At 33.5% G+C, this 26,577-nt stretch overlaps 2 protein-coding genes across 3 annotated transcripts; one reads left to right on the top strand and one right to left on the bottom strand.

The window, feature by feature from the left end:
• The first annotated feature begins 557 nt into the window (after window positions 1-557).
• LOC101250816 (V-type proton ATPase subunit H) lies at window positions 558-8,728 on the top strand. Of its 2 annotated transcripts, none has more exons than XM_004242571.5 (12): window positions 558-827; window positions 2,773-2,885; window positions 3,470-3,595; window positions 4,251-4,353; window positions 4,426-4,498; window positions 5,440-5,505; window positions 5,614-5,731; window positions 6,192-6,353; window positions 6,601-6,726; window positions 6,870-6,995; window positions 7,209-7,388; window positions 8,108-8,728. In XM_004242571.5, the coding sequence occupies exons 2-12, from the start codon at window positions 2,850-2,852 to the stop codon at window positions 8,354-8,356; spliced, it is 1,365 nt and encodes a 454-aa protein (XP_004242619.2). In that variant the 5' UTR covers window positions 558-827; window positions 2,773-2,849; the 3' UTR covers window positions 8,357-8,728. The 2 variants fall into 2 exon arrangements, with proteins under 2 accessions (XP_004242619.2, XP_069155932.1); XM_069299831.1 differs by lacking the exon at window positions 558-827 and adding an exon at window positions 834-950.
• A 336-nt stretch (window positions 8,729-9,064) lies between these two features.
• Window positions 9,065-20,619, bottom strand: LOC101248495 (DNA-directed RNA polymerase 3, chloroplastic). Its single transcript, XM_004242946.3, has 19 exons — window positions 19,700-20,619; window positions 18,325-18,528; window positions 18,097-18,230; window positions 17,702-17,771; window positions 17,087-17,145; window positions 16,648-16,765; window positions 15,973-16,086; window positions 15,432-15,560; window positions 14,720-15,136; window positions 14,463-14,513; window positions 14,233-14,303; window positions 13,521-13,605; window positions 13,234-13,386; window positions 12,432-12,506; window positions 11,630-11,719; window positions 11,181-11,228; window positions 10,967-11,081; window positions 10,051-10,154; window positions 9,065-9,921 (listed from the first exon to the last, which is right to left on the bottom strand). Exons 1-19 carry the CDS (start codon window positions 20,144-20,146, stop codon window positions 9,811-9,813), a joined length of 2,595 nt encoding a protein of 864 aa, XP_004242994.2. The 5' UTR covers window positions 20,147-20,619; the 3' UTR covers window positions 9,065-9,810.
• Window positions 20,620-26,577: the final 5,958 nt, after the last annotated feature.

The following is a 26,577-nucleotide window of genomic DNA, read 5'->3' as shown; positions in this document are numbered from 1 at the left end:
ATTGAAATGATAAAAGGCTCAAATATGTCATTAAACTTTGAGAAAAGATTTATTAATGTCATCTGTTAAAAATTTGACTCATCTATGTTATTTTCGTTTGAGAAAAGGTTTATACGTATCATTATTTGTTAACTGAAATGATATAAACGAGTCAAACTTTTAACGAACTAAAAAATTTATATTATATTTGAACTATTTTAAATAGTATACATTACTTTAAATATAGAATAACAACGCAAGTTTAACTTACCATGTGGATAATTAAAGAGCTAATTGTCAAAAACATATGAATAATTAGGAGCTTTACACTCCAACTAGAAATTATTTCTCTCTTTTTTTTTTACTTGAACTATCACAATTAATATATTAAAATACCTTTTAAAATCGATTGAACAGTCAATTCATTATCTCCACTTTTTTATTTAAACTATCGACATTATTGATAATAATTTCGATAAAAAAAAAATCGATAACGTAAAAAAATAAATAACTATTGTGGGTAAGTGAGAAAATAAAAGTTTAAATATGATTTTGATCATTATTTTATAATTAAATGAGATAAACTAGTCAATAATTTTAAAATTTATGAAAAATAATTAGAATTTATCAATAATTAAAATTTATCAATAATTGAAATTGCTTGATTTTTGTCCCTTTGTTATTTTCCTTTTTCTATGGTCTTCCTCATCCATCGAGTTTGATCTCACCTTCGTGAACCCCCACCCCCACCCCACCCCACCCCAAGATTTGTAGCCTACGTGCACCCTCATATACTGGAAGATTAGTTTTTGGGTTCTAATCACATTTGGTTACTTCCACGTGATACGGTATCTTTTAATCTCTCTCTTTTTTCCTGTTAATTTCAGTGTAAATCTCATGTATATGGACAAAATAATTCTGGGTTTATCTTTTTAATCAACAATTGTGGTTGTGGATCTTGGATATACTTGGTAGGAGGATAAAGTTTGAATCTTGAAGTGTTTTTTGATAATGGTGTGATTGAAGTGATTTTGATAATTTGTGCTTTTTTTTTGGGTTTGGTAATGTATGTATGATGGCCCCATTTGGCAGAATTTTGTGGGTTTTATGTTTGATTGACTACTGTGATGATGGGAATTGGGTATTGCTTATTTCTTTATTTGGTGATTGAGTAAAGTTTGAATCTTGAAGTGTTTTGATAATGATGTGATTGAAGTGATTTTGATAATTTGTGTTTTTGGGGTTTGTTAATGTATGTAAGCTTGCTCCATTTGGCAGAATTTTCTGGGTTTTATGTTTGATTGACTATTTTGGTTTTGGAGCTTAGATTTTGGCTTGGATGGGGGAATTGGGTATTGTTTATTTCTTTCTTTGGTGATTGAGTAAAGTTTGAATCTTGAAGTGTTTTGATAATAGTGTGATTGAAGTGATTCAATCAGTGATAATTTATGCCTTTTTTTGGGTTTGTTAATGTATGCTTGCTTGCGCAAATAGGCAGAATTTTCTTGGTTTTATGTTTGATTGACTAATATAGTTTTGGATCTTAGATTTTGGCTTGACTGGGGGGAATTTGGTATTTGCTTATTTCTTTCATTAGTGATTGTTTATGGGAATAAAGTTCTGAGTCTTGAAGTAGTGAACTTAATTAGCTTGAAAGTTAGTAGAGAATGTCATGGTTGAAGTGATTGTTGTGCTTTTCTGGGTTTGTTTGAATCAGTGATGTTGAGTTCTGATTATTCACTTAGTATTGGGATGAATATTGAACCTGTAGCAATGAGATTTTGGGGTCAACGTTCTCTGTACCTGTGTAATATTGTGGATTCTGTCAAGGCTTTGAACTCATATCTTTAGTTCCTTAAATTGTGAGTATCTCCAAGATTGAATCAGAAATTTATTCCCTAAACCTTTTTTTTAACTAAAGCACTGATTGGTGCATTTTATAAGAAGATATGTGCAGAAATTACCAGATACCTTTAGGTATGCAGAGAGCCCAAAAGGTTCTAACATTTCCTATACATACTTACAATATCAGATCTACTCCAAAAGAACATAATACTGGACATAAACCATTCAGTAATTGTCCTCCTGGCGTTCTTAAGTTCCTAAGTAGTTGATATCTCCTATATGGATCTTTTTCTTCCATATGTTCTATCTGTCTTTTTCTTATACCAATTTTGTAAATGATGTAACCAATACTTATATTAAATATTCTACCATATTAGGGAGACATCTTCTGCTTGATTGTTCCTTCAGTATTTGGTTGATGTACTTTGTCTGGTGTTAATTTGAAGTTTGACTAAAAACTGTAATGAAGCTGGTGCAAGCCAATTTCAAGTCTGAGGAGGTTGATTTGGTCATTATGTTGGTAATATGGACTCAATATAGAGTGATGGGTCTAACTCTTAAAATAAAATCAGTGATTGGGTCATGAAAAAGTTAAGGATTTGCAACGGTTAGAGACCAAACATTGGTCTTATCCGCATACGAGACAAAAGGAATAAAAGAAAAAGAAATAATATGGGTTCTTCTTTCTTTAATCACATAGGAACTGAATCCTTTCCTTCTCACAAGTGAAGTGAAACAAGATAGCCTGATGACACTAATTTGTTGATAGTAGGTTTAGAAAGTGTTTTGGTGTTCTCTTTTTAGCTTTTTCTGTATCTGTTGTCATATTCATTTTGATTTCTTGTAATAAGTTTATTTATCCCGTTTCTAGTAATCTAGTTGGCATCTTTAAATGTGTGGAATCTATGACCTGTCGGGTTTTGAGATATTTCCGTGGAATCTATACAGGATAGAGGAAGAACGTTCCGTATTCTGGCTATTTGGTAAGAAGAAAACAAATTTTGGATTTGAAGGGCATAATCACAATGACAACGGAGAGCGCGGAGCTTACTACGGAGGAGGTAATGCCTCATGTATAAGCACAATAAAGAAGCTACATTATACATAAGGACATGAAAATAGCATACATTTTTTGTAACTGATAACTAGCTTGGACTATAACTTTCAATCGCCATCATAGTGAACATGCAACACAGGATCTAGGCTCTTAGTCTTAGCAGTTAGTTGCTGTACCTTGTTTCCATTTACTTTTTGAGAAAGTTTTGAGTAGTATGTCTACATCAATAAACACTAAGTGGAAAGAATTCTATGCATTCAATGATGGATAATTATAAAGATACTTTTGGTTGTCAGTTTCTTTTAATTGATTTGATAAGGCATCAATTTTGAGAAGGAGAAAGAATTTGTTGGTGTCAGGGTTCTTTTTGTGGGCTGTCCTGGAAGAACAGTGGAACATCCTTTCTCTTTATCTTTTCTCTAGTTTACCATCTACATCACCTATAAATAAACATAAATGTGGCTTTATCTTTTGGTTTTGGGGAAATGGGAGTGCGGGAAGAAAAAGAAACTGAAAGAATAGTGATGAACTGGGCCTTTTAGCACTGGTGATTGTGCAATAAAATTGTGGATCCTTCTGTTTCCTTAGGTTTTGAGGAGGGATATCCCATGGGAGACATACATGACTACAAAGCTGATCACTGGAACTGGTTTGCAGCTGTTGAGGCGCTATGACAAGAAGGCAGAAAGTTACAAAGCCCAGTTGCTGGATGATGTAATGTTTCTAACACAAGTGTTATTAGCTATGACTTATATTTTGGTTTCCTACAAAGTCGAATTCTTTTGTCTTGTACTTCGACTTCTTCTTTCTGCCTAATTCCTCTTGTATTTAGGCCGACTTCCTCTAAATTACAGTTCTTTCTTAAAAGAAAAAGGAGGGTTCTTCTAAATTAGGTTAGTAATAGGTCCACTTGTGGTAGTATAAGTTTTACATTTTGCATGCCACTGAATACATGGATAAGCTGTTATTTGGGAAGATAAAAATTGTCATCACTAGCCTCTCTTTTATTAGTCAAGTTTGCCATACATCTGACTCCCATGTATATATGGTCTAATTCTCTTGGACTTTTTATTGTCCTTTGTATCTTCATTTCAAGTTCATTTATTACCTTGAATTAGTCATCTATAATCAGCATCATAAAAATGTAGAGTAAGTGTTCTTTACACTATTGAGCTATTCCCAAGTTACAGTCTTTTTCATGGGGCTTATGTGGGAAATGGGGTTCTTGCAACTGCTGATTTCTAAGCATCCCGCATTCTTAGATTTTGTTTTTGGGTGCTTGGTCAAGCTCTCAAACTTTTTATTGTCCTATCATGGTCTTAGACTCTCAATTGGTGATGCTATTATTAAATGGATACCACTATTACAGGATGGTCCAGGTTATGTCCGCGTCTTTGTTACCATTTTACGTGACATCTTCAAGGAAGAAACCGTGGAATATGTTTTGGCTTTGATTGATGAAATGCTTACAGGTAAGTAGAGAATTTGTTACTCTTAGAGTTCTTTTTGGTAAGTGGACTGATATAATGCTTATTTCTTGGCAGCAAACCCAAAAAGAGCAAGACTATTCCATGATGAGAGTCTTGCAGACGAAGATACCTATGAACCTTTCCTCAGGCAATATTCTTCAACCCATTTTTAACTTTTGTTCCGTTTTCTTTGAATGCTGCAAGGGTTGATGTCCTTTATTTACACTTGCCATGTAGATACTATTCTGCAAAGGTTGATGTCCTTTATTTACACTTGCCATGTAGATACTATTCTGCAAAGGTTGATGTCCTTTATTTACACTTGCCATGTAGATACTATTCTGCAAGGATTGATGTCCTTTATTTACACTTGCTGTGTAGATACATTTTTCTTCTTCCTTTGTAGCAAAGTATTGCAATTTGCATGCACCCCTTCCCCTGCCTTCATCCTATATCAACATATCTTGCCATGTTTATAGAAGATCACACCTGTTGTGTTCCTCATTTATATAATATGTAGGTAGCAGTAGTTCAATTTTATGCTTCGTACCAAAAGTTACAGCTTACCCTTCTCATTTCTGACTTTTGGTACAAAGTTTTTGGATGCTAAAACTGTAGATGCTTGAATTAGAAGACTTATCAAACGAGGAATTTAATTACATTATGTTTACTCTGATAATTTGGTATTCAGTTACTTTGGAACAAAATAATACGTACAGTGGCAAAGTCAAGACACCTTACCTTCAGTTTGTTAGTTCAGGCATATAGCTATTTTATTGCTTTTTACTGCTTGAAGAAAGCATTGAGTACAGACGGATTTCTCAGTTATCAAAAAAAAAAGGAGAGCATTGAGTTTATTGGTCATAATGACCAGAAATTGTCAATAAGGTGATATTGAAATGATAAATAGAACCACCAACTACACATATATAGGTTGTCGAAAGGGGTGACACTCATATTGTACATTGGAGTCGTATATCCTCCTCTTTTTTTGTCTCTTCTAAACTGTTATTTTTATAAATCAGTGAATTATGTATTCTTTTCTGTCCGTGACATTCAACTTTTCTAAAGATGAGTTCTGTTTTCCAGATTGCTGTGGAAAGGTAATTGGTTCATACAAGAGAAGAGCTGTAAGATTCTATCTTTGACAGTGAGGTAATTAGGTTATGATCTCTCCTCCCATGTCAATGATATCAAAAGACCGAGAATGTTAGAATTACAAATGAACTAATAACTTTGCGGTTCTCTTAATGACAACTCCAGTGCTAGGTCAAAAGTTCAGAATGGTGCTGATGCCAATGGAGATGCCTCAAGTTCAAAGAAGAAAATCACTACCATTGACGATGTTCTGGCAGGCGTGGTGGAGTGGCTTTGTGCACAGGTTTGTCTATGCTCCTAGAGTTTCCACTTCTATATTTTTCATCCATCCCACCCAAACCTGCAATTACTGGGCTTTCAAACATTTGAAAAGGAATTCAATATAGTTGTGGAAATATTTCATAGAAAGAAGGTCCATTGTAGAATAAAAGAAACAGTGAAGCGAAGTAGATGGCCAAAAAGGGCTAGAATCATAGGATCATGAGGTGCGATGTATTAGTTTAATCAGTAAGAGGCAGTGGAATGACGCCATTGACAGGGATCAGGAAGCTCTTGCTTCTCATCAAGATCTTTCTGATCCTTACAACTGGGTTGATGACCTATTTCTTCACTTTGAAGCTAAATAACTGAAGATAGGGGAAGGTTCAATTGGATGGAGTTGGGGATTTATGGATTAATTCCACTTGTTGGGTTATCATGTCTCAGTTAACTGCTGTCATTCCTGATTTTGACGATCTGTGCAGCTGAGAAAGCCTACTCATCCTACACGCAGCATTGCTAGCACAATCAACTGCCTATCAACTCTGTTGAAAGAGCCAGTTGTTCGATCTTCATTTGTTCGAGCTGATGGAGTGAAGTTGCTTGTCCCTTTAATTTCACCAGCATCGACCCAGCAGTCTATCCAGGTTTTCTTCACTCTAACTTTATAAATTATATACTTGTCGTGCTTGAAAATTGTGGTGGTTGAGACGGTTCTGTACTCATTCAACCTATCAACCACCTCCTGAAGCTAGATGACAAAAGAATATATCTTATTGTGGTGGTTGAGACGGTTCTGTACTCATTCAACCTATCAACCACCTCCTGAAGCTAGATGACAAAAGAATATTTCTTTCTTTCTTCTTCCTGATTTTATTTTCTTCCTTTAAACAGCTTCTCTATGAGACATGCCTTTGTGTGTGGCTTTTGTCATACTATGAACCTGCAATAGAGTATTTAGCTACTTCAAGGGCCCTCACTCGATTGATAGAAGTTGTTAAAGGTTCAACAAAAGAGAAGGTAAGCTACTTATACTGCTTTATGCATGATAACTATTTGTATTCCCTATTTAATTTTTAAATTTGATGCTGCACTTTTTCTACCTTGGTTGTTCTTGGCTTGCTCATCTCAGTTCACGGCCTGTGGGTTTTCTATAACTATAGGTTGTACGGGTTGTCATCTTGACTCTTCGGAATTTGCTTTCCAAAGGAACATTTAGTGCTCATATGGTTGACCTGGGAGTGCTGCAAATTGTTCAGAGTTTGAAAGCACAGGCTTGGAGTGATGAGGTGAAGAATCTTAATCATGGTTTTAAATCTGATATTATACCTTAAATTTAGTCTTTTTCTTTCATTTGCTAACAGCGTAGAAAATGATTAGAAGAATAGTCACTATTAGAACCTCTTCTCGGTTCATCTTAGTATTAACTATGATGACTTAATCATGTTACTGTGTCTGCTGTAGAATGAAAAAGTATTTACCGTTATTTATCATCTCTGCAGGATCTTTTGGACGCTCTGAATCAACTAGAACAAGGATTGAAGGAAAACATCAAAAAGCTGAGTTCGTTTGACAAGTACAAGCAGGAAGTCCTCCTTGGCCATCTTGATTGGTCCCCAATGCACAAAGATCCTATATTCTGGCGGGAGAACATAAATAATTTTGAGGAGAATGATTTCCAGGTAATACTTGGCTACTTGTAGATTGCAAAAACCCCAAGCTACATGTCTTTAAAGGCTGCAAAGTACGCACGGCATAACAGCATAATTACAGCTCCATCTTGGTGCTACATTAGCAGCAGAACCAGAGTTTTGTGCTGACCTTCAAACAAGTCTATCTTCTTATCAAATAAAAAAGCTGCTTATTAATATTCATGTCTTAAGTTGTAACTGACTTAACTTTTATCATTAGAGGTAAACTGTCGCCCATAGTAGCAGATTGGATGAGGAGGTGACACCCTTATTTTATAAATAATTAATATAGAGGGCCTTTTGGAAACATCCTCCCTACCTTCTTCCCATGGTAGGGGTAAGGTCTGTGTACTCTACCCTCCCTAGATCCCACTTGTGGAATAACATTGGGTATGTTTTTGTTGTTGTATTTTTGCCTTCTATATCTTGTGTAGACCTTAAGCGTACATATTCGAGACGCAACACAGGTATACACCTGAAAAAAAACACTCAAATTTTAACAAATAATGTATTTGAACCATAATTTGAAAAACACAATGAGTTCTATGCTAAGAGTCTTGAGGTTGAATCATCAAGTTTAAATCTTGAATCCTCCGCTTCTATGATCTTCATAGCATATTACTGTTTTTCTTCGGGGTGGATTTTCAAATCTGTGAAGCACAGTTCTTTCTAATACTAAGAGTGATATCTTGTGTTGTGTGGTGTTGCAGATCTTGAGGGTGCTCATTACAATTCTGGACACATCAAGTGATGCAAGGACACTTGCTGTTGCTTGCTATGATCTATCACAGTTCATTCAGTGCCATTCTGCTGGGCGAATTATAGTGAATGACCTCAAAGCTAAGGAGCGCGTAATGAGACTGTTGAACCATGATAATGCTGAGGTCACGAAAAACGCTCTGCTCTGTATCCAAAGGCTTTTCCTCGGTGCCAAGTATGCTAGCTTTTTGCAGGCTTAAGTCTTTTCGAATGGTTTCATTCCATTGTTCAGACGACAGGAACTAGACTCATCTCGTTATTTCCTTGGACACAAGGAGTTTGTGGTCGTGGTCGTGGTCTTGTTAATTTATTTGTTGTATCACTATTCGAGTATTGTATCTAAGGCGTCTTCTTGGTGAGATTTTCATTCCAAATAAGGTCTACGAGTTAATTTTAATTTCCCCTCCAATAAATGGAAGTTTGTGTTGACATGTTTATCGAACCGGGGAATTGTTTTGTGGTATATACTATCTGGAATTACTGTTCAAACAACTTATTAATACGATGATTTTGTATTATCGGTATGGTTTTATGTATCGAGGCTTATAGTCTAGTGATATCATCGAGAGATAGACAGCTGAGTTTGTAGTGCTTTTCTGGAATTTGTATCTCATGGTGGAAAAGGAAAGAAAAATGGGAAGATAGAGAAGGAAAAAACTCATGAACTAATACACACGAATATTTCGATAAACTCATGAACTAACACACGAAAAATCAAGAATCTTAAATTTTCTGTATTTTGTAAGCCATCAACTCCAAAATATTCATTATTTATTACACGAAAAGCATAGATAAACCTAAATTTATGTTTCAAAGACCCATTACATTAGCTCCCAAAAAAAAAAAAATGTGTTGCCCTAGAAAACTATTAGTATCATTTACTATAATATCACAAATAAACTCAAAACTTGAGCTCAAACAGAAATTATCACATATATTTCAAATATTCATGAATTAATATACACGAAAAGCCGAGATAATCCCAAGTTCTTGTTTCGTGACCCATAAATTGACGTTTTCCCTCGCAACGCCATGAGTACCATTTATTAGGTCATACAGGAAAACATAATAGTAGTAACACATATCTCTTGTTTAGCCCTGGAATTCAATTTGAAAAAAAAAGCACAAATACATCTTTTTCCTATATTAGATACAACAACATCCCTTGTTTCTATACCTACTATACATATCAAGAATCCTAAACTAGAGAAGTTACAATTTCTCCAAAGATATCTATACAGCACCTACAAGAAACTGAACCAGTGTATATAGCTGTGTATTTTCAGCTCCAAAGCAGATAGAGATGGATGTTGCATCTTCCAGTTATATTGCGCATGGTGTAGTCAAGATTTTCGTTGCTGGAAGTTGAACTTGTGTATGGTCTCATGCAGTAGGGCCAATGCTGCAAACTTCCTAAGCAGCTGACTGTTTTTTGCATTGCTTTAGGCGCCTAGAGCATAGAGCATATGTAGTAAGCCACGAAAAACATGGACTCCTTGAGAAGTGTCAGCGCAAGAACAAAATAAAGCTCTCATGTTTCATCGGAATAGATGTCAGCACCAATCATCCTCGCATAAAAGCCTCATATGCTTGTCTCAGAGCAAGAACACAGCATTTTGAAGAAAGGGGTTCGTTGTTTCAATGCTATTGGTTCTCAGTTAAAGAAGTAGGGTGACTCGAGAACTTCCCGCAAATCAAAATCACCTCTTTTTGGTAGAGGTGGAAATGTCAATGCTGGATATGATTCCTGGAAGCTTTCAAGCAACTGAAAACAAGATACCATGTATACTATAACTCATAAGAGCAGCTTGAGAAAGAGAAACAAAAGTAAATATCGGGGAGATCCTGAAATACGTTTGTCTAGAAAGGAAATTTTCACTGTTGACATACTTACATCTTCAAGAATAGGCATACTGTACAGCTCCACAAACTTCTCCCTGAGTATCCTGTTCATCTGGTCGACATCGCAAGCATGAGTCCAGAAGGAATCATGTACCCCTACAACAGGTTAGGATTTTGATCAATAATCTCAACTGAAGAAAGTTTGTAAACAAGACCAATGCTTGAAATGTAAGCAAGTAAATGAACTTTATAGCAAGTTCTAGATTCTTAATAGTTCATGAGTTTACAACAACATACCCAATGTATTCCCACTGTGGGGTATGGGAGGCTAGAGACTTAAAGTATATGCAGACCTTACCCCTATCTTGTGGAGATAGAGAGGTTTGTTCCCGAAAGACCGTCGGCTTTAGTATCACATAAAGTTCTTTATATACGACAAATGACCAATCCAACATTAGCTTCTGCTAAATAATCTTTTTACGAAAGAGAATCATATAATAGACTATCATTTTTCACATACTAGAAGCTTATTATAGTAGCATTGAGAGATAAAGAGGACAGTGGGAGTATGACAGAGTAAAGAAAGGAAAACAATGTTGTTCCAACATATAATGAACTTCTACAGCTATCACGGTATGTTTCTTCAAGCCAGATAGATTATCTCAATTCTTATCCAGAAACTTGAGCAAGAAAGCAACCTATGTAAAAAATTATACATTTCTCTCTCTCTTGGCAAATCCAATTCAGCATTAAAATATTTCAGAATCAAACTGAAGTTTATTGACAACAAAACCTGCACTCCAAGGAATTCAATTTAGGAAAACCTTTTTACTCTACTGTTTCACAATTGAGTAGAAACACAATTTAAACTTCAGTGTATTGTATGTAGGCGAGCATACATGTGTATATAAGTGGTCAAAAACTCAAGTATAGACCAGATACCATTAGAAATAAAAGGGCAGGCAAACCTGCAAAATGTAGTCCAGCATCCCTGCAAGCAACAGCGGTCATCATCATATGTGAACCATCCAGTGAGTGCACAAAATTTGGAGGAAAAGCAGTTCTCTGCTTTCGCACCTCAACCTAGAGGGGTCCAACATTAGCAATATAAAATAGGCATAAAATAAAATATGAGATCTTAACAGGTAAAAAACAAAAGCATTTACAAGTCATATAACTTACTGCATCACCCTCACGCTGCAAAGCCAAAACTTGAAGAGAAGTTCTTATCTGGAGTAACGCATTAGCACAAACAGATATTGCATGAGTTTCTTGAAATTCCTGATGTTTTTTTTCTAAAGAGGACTTCTATCCTTGGGGAGAAACTTGCAAATACTTTGCCAGTTGAACAGAAAAGTTTTACATCCTCATTAAAGGCACATCACAGTTGAAAAAGATCAGTACGTAAGCCAATTTCTTATAGATGTCACATGAATTATTCATAGTCATGCCTCCAATCATGTATGCAAGATCCTATGAGGCAAAATCCAACTATTCAAAGAGTTAAAATTGGCAACTTAGTTTTGGTTGATAACATGTAAAATCAACTAGCGAAACAAGATAAAAAGGAAACAGCTTCTTAAGGAACAGACTTGGTCAGATGGCTGTTACTAGATTAAAGAAGCACTTACAACATGCCGCTGAGTTTTAAAGTAAGGCTGCACAACAGGGAGCCCCAGAGGTGTCGTCCATCTCACTGGCTGATTTTCTGAAGCAATCACCTGTTAAATATCACTAATTAAACCATAGAAGTCCAAACAAGTTTTGAGATATACTATTACTATCAATTGCAGTTCCTCTCCCGGAAAATTTCCAAGGGAACTAGCAATTTAGTTTCAAAGAATATATGCAGTATGTTCAAGGGACCATACATTCAATGTTACACCCTTGAGTTCTAAACTCAAATTTGTAAAGCTAAAAATACTTTTTTTCCATTGATTAACTAAATATATTTTCAGTCCTGGAGAATTTACAAGCGTGGCCATCCCATTTAGGGTTTCATTTGGAACCTGGATTTTTTAGCAATTATGAGTGCACTCCCCAAAGGCCAGTCCAACTTACCTTATGGCCATTGGGGGCAATGAATAAATTGACAATTTATGCTTCATGTGAACTGGTTTAAAGTTTTGTTATCCAACAAAAAAATTACAAGAAGCAGACCCGGGGTACAGAAGAGCTCCGGATAACTTTTGCAGCACTTCACAAGGAGTACAGATTTGCGATCTATATGTCACTTATGGGCTGCAAGTTTTGTTTAAATTGAGTTGCATGTTGTTCAATCATTCTATCAACTTTTTTGCTATGCTAATTAGTACAATACTTCGTAATCCAGTAACAACATTAACTAGCTAACAAATTAGAAAAAAAAAAGCTTAGTCAAGAAAATTCTTATTAAAAAGAAAAGCGTCCATGGTAGGGGCAACTGGTATGGACCTTAGCACAATCACCAAGCCAAGTCATTGTTCCACGTGCAGCTTGAAACAACTCCCCAAGTGCAGCTAATGTTACCTGACAAGAAACACGAGAACAGATATACAGTCAAAACATAAAGATGAATCAGTAAGTCTTCACAAAAGTTAGTGTTGACAAAAGCTCCCCACCCCCCACCCACCCCACCCCAATTTTTTTGTGGATAGAGTAAGCTCTTAGGACAATTTTTTTCTACGCCTATGGTATGTATGGGGGAGGAAAGATAAGTCCCGTGAAAATTAGTGATATGTCTGCATACTGAAAGAAGGTAATAAGCAATAGCCTGGTTTCCTTTTTATTTTAATTATGAAATCCTTCCACGTCTTGCCCATGCAGGAATGGCGTATGTGTTAGTTAAAGGAAACAACAACTACCACTAAGCGTCAAACGTCAGTCTCAAACAAATTGGGGTCAGCTATATGAATCCTCACCGACCATGCTTCTTCATTTAAGCTCAACTCACGTAGATTATTAGAAAAGGTAGATTGAGAGACCTAAGTAAAGAATATATGACTAGGTAATAGAACCCTGTGAGTAGCTTAGTATAATACTCCCTATGTTTCAATTTGTTCGTCCTATTTTGACTTGGCACAGAGTTTAAGTACCGTAGACTTTTGAATATTGTAGTTTTAAACATGTCACGTGGAAAAGTTGGAATGAAAGAGTTGCTGAAAAATGCAAAGAGGCATTCTTTCATCAACAGGCTAAAAAGGAAAGTAGGACAAACAAATTGCAACAGGGGGAGTATCAGACAATCAATGCTTACTTTAGCAGCATAGCAAGATGCAGTAAATAGCAGCCTATCATCATCGATAAGACCCTTCTCCTCCAACCTTCTTTTGATTTGTTCACGTGCCCCAACATAGGTAACACCATACACTGAGGTCATTACTGTCTGCTTCACCAATTTCCTGTCAACCTGAAGTCTCCGCAGCACCAAATATTTTAATTGTTTAAAGTTCAAAAACTAGAAGCAACAGGCCTAGATACTTGAAGTTAAAACAGAAATGATAACTACAATAAGATAGAAAAGACAGATAATCAAATGACAACCTGGTCAATTAAGAGCTTGGCTAGTAAAGCATTAGGATCAGTAGCAGGGTCCTTGGTACTATCTCCTCTGATAATATGATCGACCCTGCAATCAATAGTTGTCTTCAACAATCACTAGTGGAACCAAAATACACAAATGCTCCCAAATATATTACTGGTGTAAATTTTTGACAAGTTAATAAGAGAAGCAGTAAGGTGAATATGTTTACAGACCTTTTCTTTTCATAAATTAACGGTGCAAATGAATTTTGACTAAAGAAAATGCAAAAAAGTAGAACAAGATATCCTTGTCAGCTGTTGCATGGTGTACATCATATCCCTCCACCATCCAGAACGTATTTCTTCCATCAACAAGTGGTTTATCGTTTACATCTAATGTCAGGTATGTACATTAATCACACATGAAAAGGTCATATCCCATTCCCCTCCTGAAATTCCATCTAGCGTCAAGAAATTTAGCAAATATTTTACAGGACTAAATTTAGCAAATACTCTTATTTCTTTCTGGGGTAGATAACTCTTACAGTTGATATAGGTTTTGACAACAAAAAATATAAATAATGAATGCTAAATATTTGTAGCCTTCCAAAAATGCAATCAATAGGTTCATGGGTCAAAATATCAAAAACAATAGCTTAACCTAAATTCCACAAAAGGGAGCTTAGCTTTGAGGTGTCACTAAAGAATGGATTTCAATCACACTTTATTATACCTCAAAGCTATTTCGGTATAAACATCAGCTGGTTTCTCTCCAGCAACTAGATTGACTGCTGCTGCCTCCATCTGTTATAGTTGCAAAACCTCAGACAATGACATAAAGAGATACTCTAGCATATATGAAAAGATAAACATCATAGAACAAGCTAAAATTCAGTAACAGAAGAAAACGGAGCTGAAAAAGGGTAAAAAATCACAAAGAAAATAATGGAACAACAAACATACACTATCTCTTCCCAGAGCTGCATAGTGCTGTAGGCCATTGCATGAACCATCCTATAATAAAATGAAGCAAAAACTGTTAACACGTCTAAGGACTACTATTTTTGTTTTCGAGATAGATGTTTCAACTTTTATTTTCTTGCAATGGAACTTATCTTATTTTTATCCACTTAACTTTTCTACATTTATTTACCAGCAACAAATCAGACAAAAGAGAATGGAACGGAAAATAAAAAAAAGTAGTGATGTAAGTGTTCTACCTGATGAATAGGCAGGTGGGAGATGACAGTGTGGGGTGACAGGCTTTTCACAGCTTCTGATAGGTTAATGCAAGCTGCTAAGCACTGTAAAGGATCCTCAGCATTTAACCACCATCTATTTCCATTTAAAGGATTGTGTGCTGAATCTAATATGTCATCAATGTGGTTTTCCACAAATGCAATGCGTGCATCATAGCAGAGCTTCTCTATGCCCCCTGCATAAAGACTTGCTAAATGTACTTTTAGCCAGCGCAATCCTGACTTTCCTAGTGGTCGTCCTTCAGCAAATTCGAGGATTCCTCGACAGAGATCAGAGCTCAAGTGATTCAAATGAGGATGCATAGGGTATGCACGTCCTCGAAAATCAAGATTGTGAGGATAATAAAACCCTTCCTCATCTCTCAACTTACGAGCAACCTAGTCCAAAGAAAGCTTGCTCAAAATTTACTCCTAAATAACAAGCAAAAATGTACACATGTGGAAACTAAATGCAAAATCTAGTTTTAGAATGTTAACACCCTCGAGAGTCAATTAATAGAATGAGAAATGATTCTGTCAAGATTAAAACCTATATCTAAATGTGCAAAGGTTGAGCAGTTTGCATTACCTTTTAGGCATTAGGATTGCCACACATACACACACTCCCCCTATCCCACTCCAGTATAACCCAAAAAAGTAAAGAAAGGAAAAAGAGTCCAAAAAGAAGACTAACTGAAAGCTTGAGCTCTGTGTCACATCTTTGGGAATGCAACTCTTGGTTGATCTTTTTGGCTTTTCTCACCCTCCATTTCCACCTTTTCAATTCCATTATATCATCGGAGTGCAACTCTGGTATGGGAACCTACAAACAAGCAATTTCTTGCAATGAAACATAACCTACAAATGGCACTAGGTATTTGAAATTTCATACTCACCTGAACGTCATTACATAAACCATCATCTGAACAGCTAAGAGAAGCGGAAATATTGAGCAGACAAAATAACACACTAAGCATATGAACTTACGAACTATGGAGCAGTTATTTTTGGACAATTAGAGGGAAGAAATTAAATATAAACTTTTAGAATTAGCCACATAAGAAGATTAAATGGCATTTAAGCAGAATGGTATTGACAAAGATAATATTGTAATTCGAGCTATTTCTCCCTGTAACATAGTAAAACCCAGATACTTATAAGTAGCACCAGAACATACACAGAAAATTAGAACATTATCTTCTTCTTATTTTTATGACACAAAAAGTGTTGCTTACATCTTTGCGATCCACTAGACCAGCAATATTTCCTCCTCCAGCCCAAATACTCTCAACCACACTAAGTATCCTTTTATTCACTCTCCATTTAGTGCTTCCTAAGGTATCCAAGGCCTGCAATGAGTGCAGAAAAAATTAATACACAGGTAAATCTCTTAAGAGAACAATCTGAAGCAAGTTAATTATCAGCAGCCCCAAGATGGATTTAGTGAATCACTGTTGGTACTAAATGAATTTGGTAAAAAGATAACAAATTTACAGCACAGGTTGAACAAATGCAGAAATCTAATATCATCTCAAATTCTAGTGATGATTTACATGTATATGTGCTACAAACCGGACCTATGTAATGTGGTCTCAGATCTTAGAGATGACTTGCATGATATTTATATTTTATGCAATATGTATTGTATGATCTATGAGTCATAGCCAAAACTATTAACTGAAGAATATAAACAGTAATATCCGGTAGATAGCAGAATTGATAAGATCATACGTGCTAGACAACCTGAAGCATTTGAAAACCCTTCCAAATATCCAGCTACAACATATCACAAGTAACAGGTGAACAAAAAGAGGCAGTTTAAGGTTTAGCACAATTAGCTGCATTATTTTGCGCAACTGGATTGGCTTCATCCATTCTGAAAGAATAAAATATTAAGAATCAAACTTCACCTCATAAACTTGCTGCATTTGTTTCGTGGGAACACTTCGTACAGCATCTTGTTGCCTCCTAGATCCATGAGTGCGCATCAAATACGAAGGCAAGAACAAGTATCCTCCTTTGTCATACCTGAGATAAAATTGCTCGATAGTCAAGTCCCGTTAAAATTTCTTTGAAATCTGAGAAGTGTTCTCACATAAATTTATGTTTTTTTCATAAGATAGAGTAGTTTTATAGGTGAACTAGCACAAAGGGTGTGCGATTACAACTATATAATATCTTCAGAAAAAAAACAGAGAAAATTTGCCCCTTCTAACACTGGTTCAGCCATATTTACATGCTCCAATCTACAGCATGAGTTCTAGCATAAATTTAATCCTATTAACTACAACCAAGACCTAAATAACGAATCGTGGGGATTTATCATTAAAAGCTGAAAAGGTATTATACCCTCTCCATTTTTTGGGTGGCACCAACATAGGCACGTAAGGAATCATCATCTGTTTAACCTGCAATAAACAAAATTAGAAGTTTGAAGCACAATGTCACATCATTAACGCATAATAGAGTCAATAAACTGTCAAGTGATTCCTTTATATTTCTTTATTTGACAGACTAATATGAAAAATTATTTCCTCTCTCTCTGGAAGGTGGTCAGTGAACTTCTATCTTTGGCTTTTGCTTGTAAAATTCTATGGTCCCAGGAAATGGCTGTGAATATCAAGGTAGACAGCAACGAAAATAAATCCAACAATCCTGATGTGCTCAGACAATGGGGCCATAGTGGAGTTCAGGTATCGGAGTTTTAAGTCAAATTCATTCTTCCACTATGTTATTTTCTAATTCAAAATCTTTGATCGGCAGAGATAACATGCTATCATTATAACAAGTAAAAGAAGAAACAGAACCAGCAAGACCTTCTAGCTTTTATACAACCAAAGTGTTGCAGTACAACTCCTCTTTCGCAGGATCACTAAAGTTATACTATAAAATAAATAAACTGAGGAATTTTACTCATGGTGAAATATTAATATGATTAAAGCAAAAGAAGTTTGTATAACCTACTGTTCTGTCAACTCCAACAACCACCAATGGATCACATTCTATGACACCATACTTCTTGACAATGTTCTTCCTGCACGAAAAATAAACAATTTTGTGAAAGGAAAAATAACAAACAAACCTTCTATCTGGAAGTTAACACCTAGGAGCATGTGTTTTGACAATGAGAACTTCATCCAAGATAAATCAGCTAGGAAGAGGTGCTTTTGGCATGTTTTATTTTAAGGATCAGAGTTTACACACAGCTTATCACTAAAATAACTTCTGTTGTTAGATTTGTTATGCCATAATGTAGCAGTCTAGTACACTACTCCAGAATCCTTTTTTTTTATGAATAATAAGAAATATGATATTGTGATTTTTTAAGATAAATATCAAAAAAAAGAAAACGAACTGACCCTGGATCTCTTGTAGCAATTCTGAATACGTGCCTGAATGCAGGTCTAATATCAGGAGGAGTATCAGCAGATTGATCCACTGGAGGTTGCACATAAGCTGTTTCTGTTAATAATTCTAAAAGACGGCATCCTAACTGCATGAGATTCAAAGAAACAGCCACTAGGATAAGATTTTAACCTAAAATGATTAGTAGCTCTCATCACGAAGAGATTTTCTATATAACAAACCTTAGCCTGTGTGTCCCGACCCCATGACTCGGGTTCTTCACTTTGCATAAGCTTTCTCACCTCAACTACTCTGTTCCTTTTAATCAAGCTTTTGACACGCTTCCTTAGAATCATTGTCTCCCTACTCATATCTTCTTGACCTTGAGCTCCAGTCATATGTTTTTGGTGCTTCTTCGTTTTCTCCATGAAATTATGAATCCTAACCTGAGAAATATCATTGATGAGGTCAATTCACTTATTACAGGCATACCATTATTTCAAAATGAATTATTTTGTGTTAACCGCCATAATAGCACTTAGTATTCCAAACAACAAGACAATCCATGGCTATATTAATTCTCTAAACAGGTAAATACTATAAATAGTTTGGCATGATAAGACACAGTCTGTTTATACAAAACTAGCTAAATAAAGAAGCAAATCAGGGAGTTAAAGGGAAGCCATACGTAAAATAGTAATGGTTTTGGCAGGATTCCTAGCATTGAGCAGCGCAACCTGAGCCACTCAACACCTTCATAACCAACTGAAAGGTGAATGGAGAGCCATTAAAGTAATCAGAAAAGACGGATACTTCCAGCTTCTCTTATTTATAATTACTGAAGAATGACACTTGAGTTCTTAGAAACAAGGAAACAAACTAGCAGGTTCTACTTGCATCAGCAAAAAGATAAGCTCGATGACAGATCTAACATAAATTCAACGAACTTCTTTTTTTGATAAAGTAAGTTGTTCATAGATTGGCATCAAGAAGATGCAATGGTTACAAAATAGAGATGCTAGCTCATATACAAGACAGGATCGGGGAGCTAACCAAACAGCAAAAAGAGAACAACCATGTTAAGGGCTAGTCTAGTGTGAGGGAGCTCATAAAATCTAAAAAAAAAGAGAACTATTTATATAGGACTGGTAGGCATAACAAAAACCCGAAAGTCAACTAACTCTTAGAACACAACCACAACTCATAGTTCTCAGTCAATCAGTAACTTGCAAAGAGGAGAGGTCATTATCTAAACCCTTGAACAATTGGAAGAATTAGTCTCCGAATGAAACCACAACTTATATCTTTCACTTATATCTCTAGAGTCTAGATATAACCTTTAGATAATTACAGAGTAGGTTTTCTTTTTCATTTTGGGGAGATATCATTCAAATGGACTATATTTTAATGTATAGATCATTTGTTAATAGTTTGTTTCTTTCTTTTACTTCTTCTCGCTATTATTTGAGTCCTTCTAATGTTACATGCAAAATATCTCTTTAAGCATAGTTCCAAATTCAATTAGAAAACATTCTGCAAAAAACAAAATTCATAATATAACACAACATCACAATCAGGCAACAAACAGGACCAACATTTTGAAAATGTGATACTCACTTCATTCTCGACTGCCATGCCAATCTGCACTGCAGCCTGGACCACCTGAACACACCTTTCTTCTTTACCACCCATCATCAACAACCCCATCAACTTATGCATCACAATCACAGCCATTTTATCAGCAGGCAGTGAATCAATATGTGGCGCATAAGCCGTCCTATGTTTCTGTGTCATCTCGGCATTCTGCTCCCTTTCTATAGCTTGCCTCAATGGCTCAAACCAACCTAACATCAATTTCTTAACATAAGGCAAATTAGGGGCTAGTTTCTTCTCACACATTTCCCTCTCTAACTCCCTATATTCCTCCACCATTTGCTCCCACGCCTCGGTCTCCGCCTTTATCTGTCTCCTCCTCAACATAGCATACCTTCTCCTCCTCTCAATTTCTCGAAATTCCCTTCTAATCCCTTTTACCTGTTTAGCTCTAACAAACAAATTATTCATAAAAAGCGAAGAAACCCAAGGTGGGTCTTGAATAAACACCCTCTTATTAGATTCTTTTTGCAAAACCAGAGGATACCCATTTGGTATTTTCTGCAAATTCACCAATTCTTCAAGATTTTCAGTGAGATTTTCATCAGTAGATACACATACTACTTCTGAATGAACAGTAATCGGCAATTGAATAATGGGTAATTTCAGAGTTTTAGGAAATGAAGAAGTTTGGGATAATTTGAGGAATTCTTGATTGTAAATGCCATGAAAAGTGCAGTTTTTTTGGGATTTTTGAGCTTTTCTCCATTGAGAAGAAGCTGGGGTTGGAGAGTAAGAAGCTGAAGAAGCCAGCTTTAATGGTGGAGAAAGAGGATAAGGTAAACTACAGAGGAAATTGGAAGAAAGTTGTGAAGTGAGTGAAGCTCACAAACAAAAACCTCTGCTAAAACCCTTTGAAGGAATAGATATTTCTTGAAATTTGTGTGATTTTCTATTTTTTTTTGTCTTTCTATCTCATGTATGTGGACCGAGCTTTCGTGAGCTCGTTCATATTGTCGATTTTAAGTTTGATAAAAAAAATGAGAATTTTTTAATGTCGAGAGTTAATCAAAAATCGATCCTCTATTTCATAAACGTTAAGGTAACGTTTTGTGTATCTTAATTTCTAGAGTCTTCGCTTGTTGGATTATATTAACGTTGTAGGGTAAGATTTTGAGCACCTTTTGGCTTGCGCATTAGTATACCGTGACTTTACATAATTGAAATGCGTGAAAAACATTTAAATATTACGTAAATAAAAAAGGGCAACTTTCACATATAGCAAACAAAAAAATCATATTTGTATAATATAGCAAACTTTGCATAATTGCGCTCCATAGCAAACATAAAAACTGTATAATTCGCTATACATATAAAAGTGTATAATTCGCTGGCCTATTTCGCTGCAATTGTATAATTAGCTTTGCATACAGTTGAATCGAATTAAAATGCATGTATATTGCATAATTATAAGTGTATAGCAAGAAGATATATGTTTTTCTCGGTTTATACAAAAACAGAAACACAATATATACACTTCTGTTGTATAAAGCTAGAAAAAATTGTATTTCACAGCAATTGTATAATTCACAATTGTATAATTCTTTGGCCTTTTTCTCTGCAATATTTGAAGTAAAATGTTTGTAAATTATATAATTAAGTGTATAACACGAAGATATACATTTTTGCATGTGTATATAAAATTTTCTCTCGCTTTATACAAAACAAAAACATAAATTATACACTTCTGTGTATAAAGCGAGAGAGGCGAGAATGGGAGAGTGGCGAGCGAGACTTCTGGGAGAGAGACGCCTGGCAAATTTTTGCCAACGTTTGCTATGGAGCACAATTAAATCAAACCCTAGCTATTCCATTTAATTTAGGTTATTAGTTTGCTATTTTATACAATATTCCCAATAAAAAAAGGTGTACAAAATTTTTAAAGAAAAAGTGAATTCGAAGATAAGATAAAGTTGGACAAAGAATATAAATCACATACTTTTAAGGTGAAATTTTCATTTGTCCCTTATAAGTTTATAATTACAATAATCTCTCAAACTGATACAATAATATAAGAGTTGATACATTAATCTCATGCGCGAGATACATTAATCGTGAAGTAAGATACATTACATTTTATACATGATACATAATCTGATGTACATTTTATACGTGATACACTAATGTGATGCGCGATATACATTAATCTGATGCGTGAGATACATTAATTTGATGCGGTCGATACATTAATGTGATGTGTGAAAATGAGAAATTTGGAAATTTGTGAAACTAATAGGAGATATTGGTAATAACAGAACTTAAAGGTGAAAGTTCTGTCATTTATCCAAATATTAATACATAAGTTTCATTTTTAAAATATTAATTCAAAATAATTTCAAATATAAGTCAAATAAATTTTTTTAACAAAAAAAAGAGTGATGCCTATTTTGAAATGTTACATGCATATATATATATATATATATAAGTTTTTTTAAGTCAATTTGACCAGCTTAAAATAATCTAAACAGGCTTTAAGTCAAAATGAAATTTACTTTTACATTTTTTAGTAACAACTAGACATTTTAAAATATACCTCAAAACTCATTTGTGATCCTTTATAATTTGAGGAATTCTTGACTGTGAATTTCATATAAAAAGCAGTTTTTTGCGATTGTTGAGTTTTTCTTTGTTAAGAAGATGTTGAGGTTCGATTAATTCAAATTCGACATTAAAAGAATAAAATCTTTTTTCTTTTAGAATGATTATATGAATGATAATTGTAACTCTATCATAATTTTTGGCAGTTCAAATAGACATGTGGTACAATATAGGGAAAATTTACAAATACCCTCTAGACTATGACCGAAATTTCAATTACATATCTTAACTAAACTAAAGTTCTATTACCCCTGAATTTTTTTTTTTTTTTTAATAATTTTATAGATCATAGGGTTATGCTAGTGTTTTGAAAAAAGACTAATAGTGGTTGTGATGATGGAGCTTTGTAGAGGACCTATTCTAAATCTTTTAAGCTTAGACATTCAATTTTTAAAATAACGACGTGGTTGAATTATAATTGTTTACGTGTTAAAAATAATTTTACAAAATTACTGTTAAAAAATAATAACATGAATGAGTCTTTTTTTTTAAAGGTAATAATATTATTGATTCAAACTTTTAACGAATGACATAAATAAGTGTTTTCTAAAAATTCGATGACATATTTAAGTCTTTTTCCTTTAATTTAACCCAACTCGACCATTTACGACCCATAATTTCAACAACCTAGCTGCAATTTTGTAGTTCAAGTTGGTATTTTTCAGAGCAAATTATAATATATAGTTGCATTTTCTTCTTTGATAGTTAGGTAAAAAATCACATTTTAAGACTTAGGTTATTTAATTATGTCACGGCAAAATAAACCTCTTGATAATCATCCAAATATTGATTAAGTTACGTTTCAAATCACATTAATGATATTCTTTCTATTTTATTTATATTTAAATAAGAGAGTTTTACGTAATCTGATTAAAAATCGAACGGTTTTCTTTATCTCAATTTGGTAAATATCATCCCCGTTTAACATTCTTTGGTTGTGCGCAAGATGAAGTTTATGTAATTATTCTTTAACATTTTGGTTATGTAATATCGTTTTTATTTAAAAATAAGGATAAAATACAAAGAATATTAATAATATTTTCTTAATAACATAAACTGTCGTTAATTTTAACAAAATGAAAAAATTAAATACCACATAATTTAGAATAAGTATCGTATAGGTAACTTTTTTGCTAGCTTATAACAAACAAATATCAATATGTATATAATGGTCAATAATATTATTAATATTTAAAAAAAAATTATTATAAAGAGATTTAATCGTATTTATTTATTTGTTTTTCTTTTAAATTTTGTTTCCAAATGAGGGGCATAATTTCATCAACTAGGCCTAGTGGATTATTATTATTATTATTATTATACACTTCATTTACGCGGAGAATAGACATAATCATTAAAATCAAACATATTGTAATTAATTAATTTTAATTAACTTTTACACTTTTACACTTTCTTGAGATTTTTTAATAATTAAAAATATATTAAGTAGCATACATTTTTTTAAAGACATGAGCTAAAATAATAGTCAACTACAATAACTTGAATTTTTAATTAAATTATATGTTGTTACCCTGTTAATTCATATTGTTGACTAATTTGTCATTTGATTTGATCGATCACAGCAGTAATATCTTTTAAAAAACAAAAGATATTTTCATACTATCATCGATATGAACTTAAGGTATGTTTGAAGAAAAATGTTTCCATTGAAAAAAATAGAAAATATTTTCTAAAATATTATATATATATATATATATATATATATATATATATATATAGGTCGGATATTATTTTTTTAAAATATCATACTTTGATTACTATTAACTGATAAAATTTGTGCTTGGCCCGCGAGGCTGTCCCAACTCAACTTTTGAAATAAGTGGGGTTGGACTTAATATTTTTGGCCCATTTACGAAGAGACTTTTTAGCCCGGCCCATTTGACCAGTTGGCCTCTTAGGCCCAACCCCCAAACCTCAAAGGCCAGTTCGTGGGCTATTAATATTTTAAAATATTTTTATATATATTTTTAATAGTGTTTTATTTGTAAAGATTTTATGAATAAATATTTTGAAAAATAAAAAAAACAAGTATTTTGCAATATCATCTTGCATGGTGAATTGTAGATGAAGATGAACTTCATAAGGAAATAATATCACATGTTGATTCAAATGTGATCGATGATGGAAGTAGACATGTAATATTTAGAAATTTAGATTTGCTAAGTATTTAGGTTGTCTTGTGTTGCTGGAAATCTTTTAAACCAGCTAGTTTTTTGTGAGAGAAATAATAGAATAATCAACATTTATCCGCTAAATCTTACGTTGGCTATTATGTATTTTTGTAAGTATTCATCAAAGTGTGTGATTCATAAATGTATTTTTGTAAGTATTCACTGAAGTGTGTGATTTATAAATGAATTCTTTATGAATTGATGTCGTGTTCACAGGCGTCAATATCCGATACTCTTTCTAAGAGAGTAATATTGTTCATCTTTTTGTTGACGGACCAACCCGTCCCAACCCTGGCCCGCTTAGAATTAGGTTGAGCCGCTATTTTATTGGCTCTTTAATTAAAAGGATCAACCCGCCTCAACCTATTTAACTCTCTAACCCGTTAAAGTTGGGTTGAATTAAATTGGGCCAGACCATTTTGACATTGAGGATCGAGGAAGTTTTGACTTGAAGTAATAAGCTTATAAGATAAAAAAAATATTAGTACAATTTGTCAATATTAAGATCATAATAATTTATCTAGTCTTTGAGATATCTTTTATTTTATCAACGATATAATTATTTTTTTTAGTTTATCTAGTTTCATGTTGACGATATATTTAATTTAGAAGTCAGCTAATTAGATCACTATTATATATATGTTGTGAAGGGAGTCGAACTAATGTTATACAATTCTTTTTGTCTAATAAAGACATAAAGACGAAGAAAATTTGATAATTCTAAAAATATTTTTAAAATGAAATTTCTTCTCTTGATATATTTAAATGACGTCTATGAAAAAGTTACGTTTAGTTAAATCTTCAAAATATAAATATAATTTATGATTGAATTGGTGTGAGAACTCAATCTCTTGTCCCAAGTTGTCATTCCAAAATGACACAAAAGCTAATTGCAAAATAATATTTTGATCATGAATTTCTTTGACTTTGTTAATGATGTCAAGCCAACCTAGTATTTTTTCAAAAACTTTTTTAGTTACTTTTGACTTTCTTTTAGTAATACTAAAAAGAAAATTATTAACTTATCTTTTTCCACATCATTTAGTAATTATTTATTTTATAATTGTATTATTTCTATTAGTTTGTATGTATTTTAACTAATTTTATATAATAATCGCTATTGCTTACTAGCACAGTTTCATTAATTTAGATTTATATTGTGTATGATTCATCAAAAGCAAAAAAACGAAATGAATTTAATTTCTTCGTTTTCTGATTTGGAGTCAAAATCTCTTATCAATGGTGGAGTGATCTCCTCATACTATACCATGATGGCTGTTAGAAAATACCCGTCTATCATTCTTTGCTTGTCGACATTCAAATTACAGTATTCTTTATCAGCATTTCAAGATGTGTTCTTTCAGTATTGCGAAGAGTTACAACTTATATCATTTTTCGCATAATTTTTAATACATAAATTTTATTCTTAAATATTAAGTTAATATTAATCCAATATAAGTCAAATAAAAATTCAAAAAGAAAAACTTAACACATATTTTAAAATAGAGCAATTAATTTTTTTTATAAGTAATAAATCAAATTGTATCTCAAATACATTGCATTAGTCCAACATCAACTTGGTGCTAATTTTTTTTTAATTTCAAAGTAAATAGTAATATGTTAATGTGTATTGTGCACTATTCAAATATTGTGTTCTTTTAATTCAAGATTTTAGTGCATTCAAATCTTTATCCTAATTAATTCCCACTTTAAACAAGACCTATATATAATTTAATCATATTTTATTTAATGTCTCACATGTTTTTACAAAGTAAAATTATAAATTAACATAGTTACAATTGCACTATATAGATGTGCCAATTAAATAGACAAATTAAAAATCATGATGAATGCACTTGAAATTTTCTTAGTACCAACAAGTAGCAATTTTAAAAGTACTAAAAAATATATGCACTTTTTTACATTTTTTTAGGAAAAGTAGCCATTATAATCTCTATAATAACTTAAATAAATAACATTAAATCATGATGAAATTTACTTTTACATTTTTTTATTAACAACTAGACCTTCTAAAATATACTTCAAAACTCA

This window comes from Solanum lycopersicum, chromosome 7, assembly GCF_036512215.1.
Source record: "Solanum lycopersicum chromosome 7, SLM_r2.1".
Taxonomy (NCBI): domain Eukaryota; kingdom Viridiplantae; phylum Streptophyta; class Magnoliopsida; order Solanales; family Solanaceae; genus Solanum; species Solanum lycopersicum.
The sequence above is the reverse complement of the archived record's forward strand: the minus strand, read 5'-3'. Positions and strand labels throughout refer to the sequence as shown.

Coding starts and splice junctions, on each gene's coding strand:
- LOC101250816 (XM_004242571.5), top strand. CDS start 2,850: ATGACAACGGAGAGCGCGGAGCTTACTACGGAGGAG. Junction 4,499..5,439: donor ACCTATGAACCTTTCCTCAG/GCAATATTCTTC, acceptor TCTGTTTTCCAG/ATTGCTGTGGAAAGGTAATT. Junction 6,354..6,600: donor CGACCCAGCAGTCTATCCAG/GTTTTCTTCACT, acceptor TCCTTTAAACAG/CTTCTCTATGAGACATGCCT.
- LOC101248495 (XM_004242946.3), bottom strand. CDS start 20,146: ATGAATAATTTGTTTGTTAGAGCTAAACAGGTAAAAGGGATTAGAAGG. Junction 15,561..15,972: donor GTCTAGTGGATCGCAAAGAT/GTAAGCAACACT, acceptor GCTTGTTTGTAG/GTTCCCATACCAGAGTTGCA. Junction 11,229..11,629: donor TTAAAACTCAGCGGCATGTT/GTAAGTGCTTCT, acceptor GCGTTACTCCAG/ATAAGAACTTCTCTTCAAGT.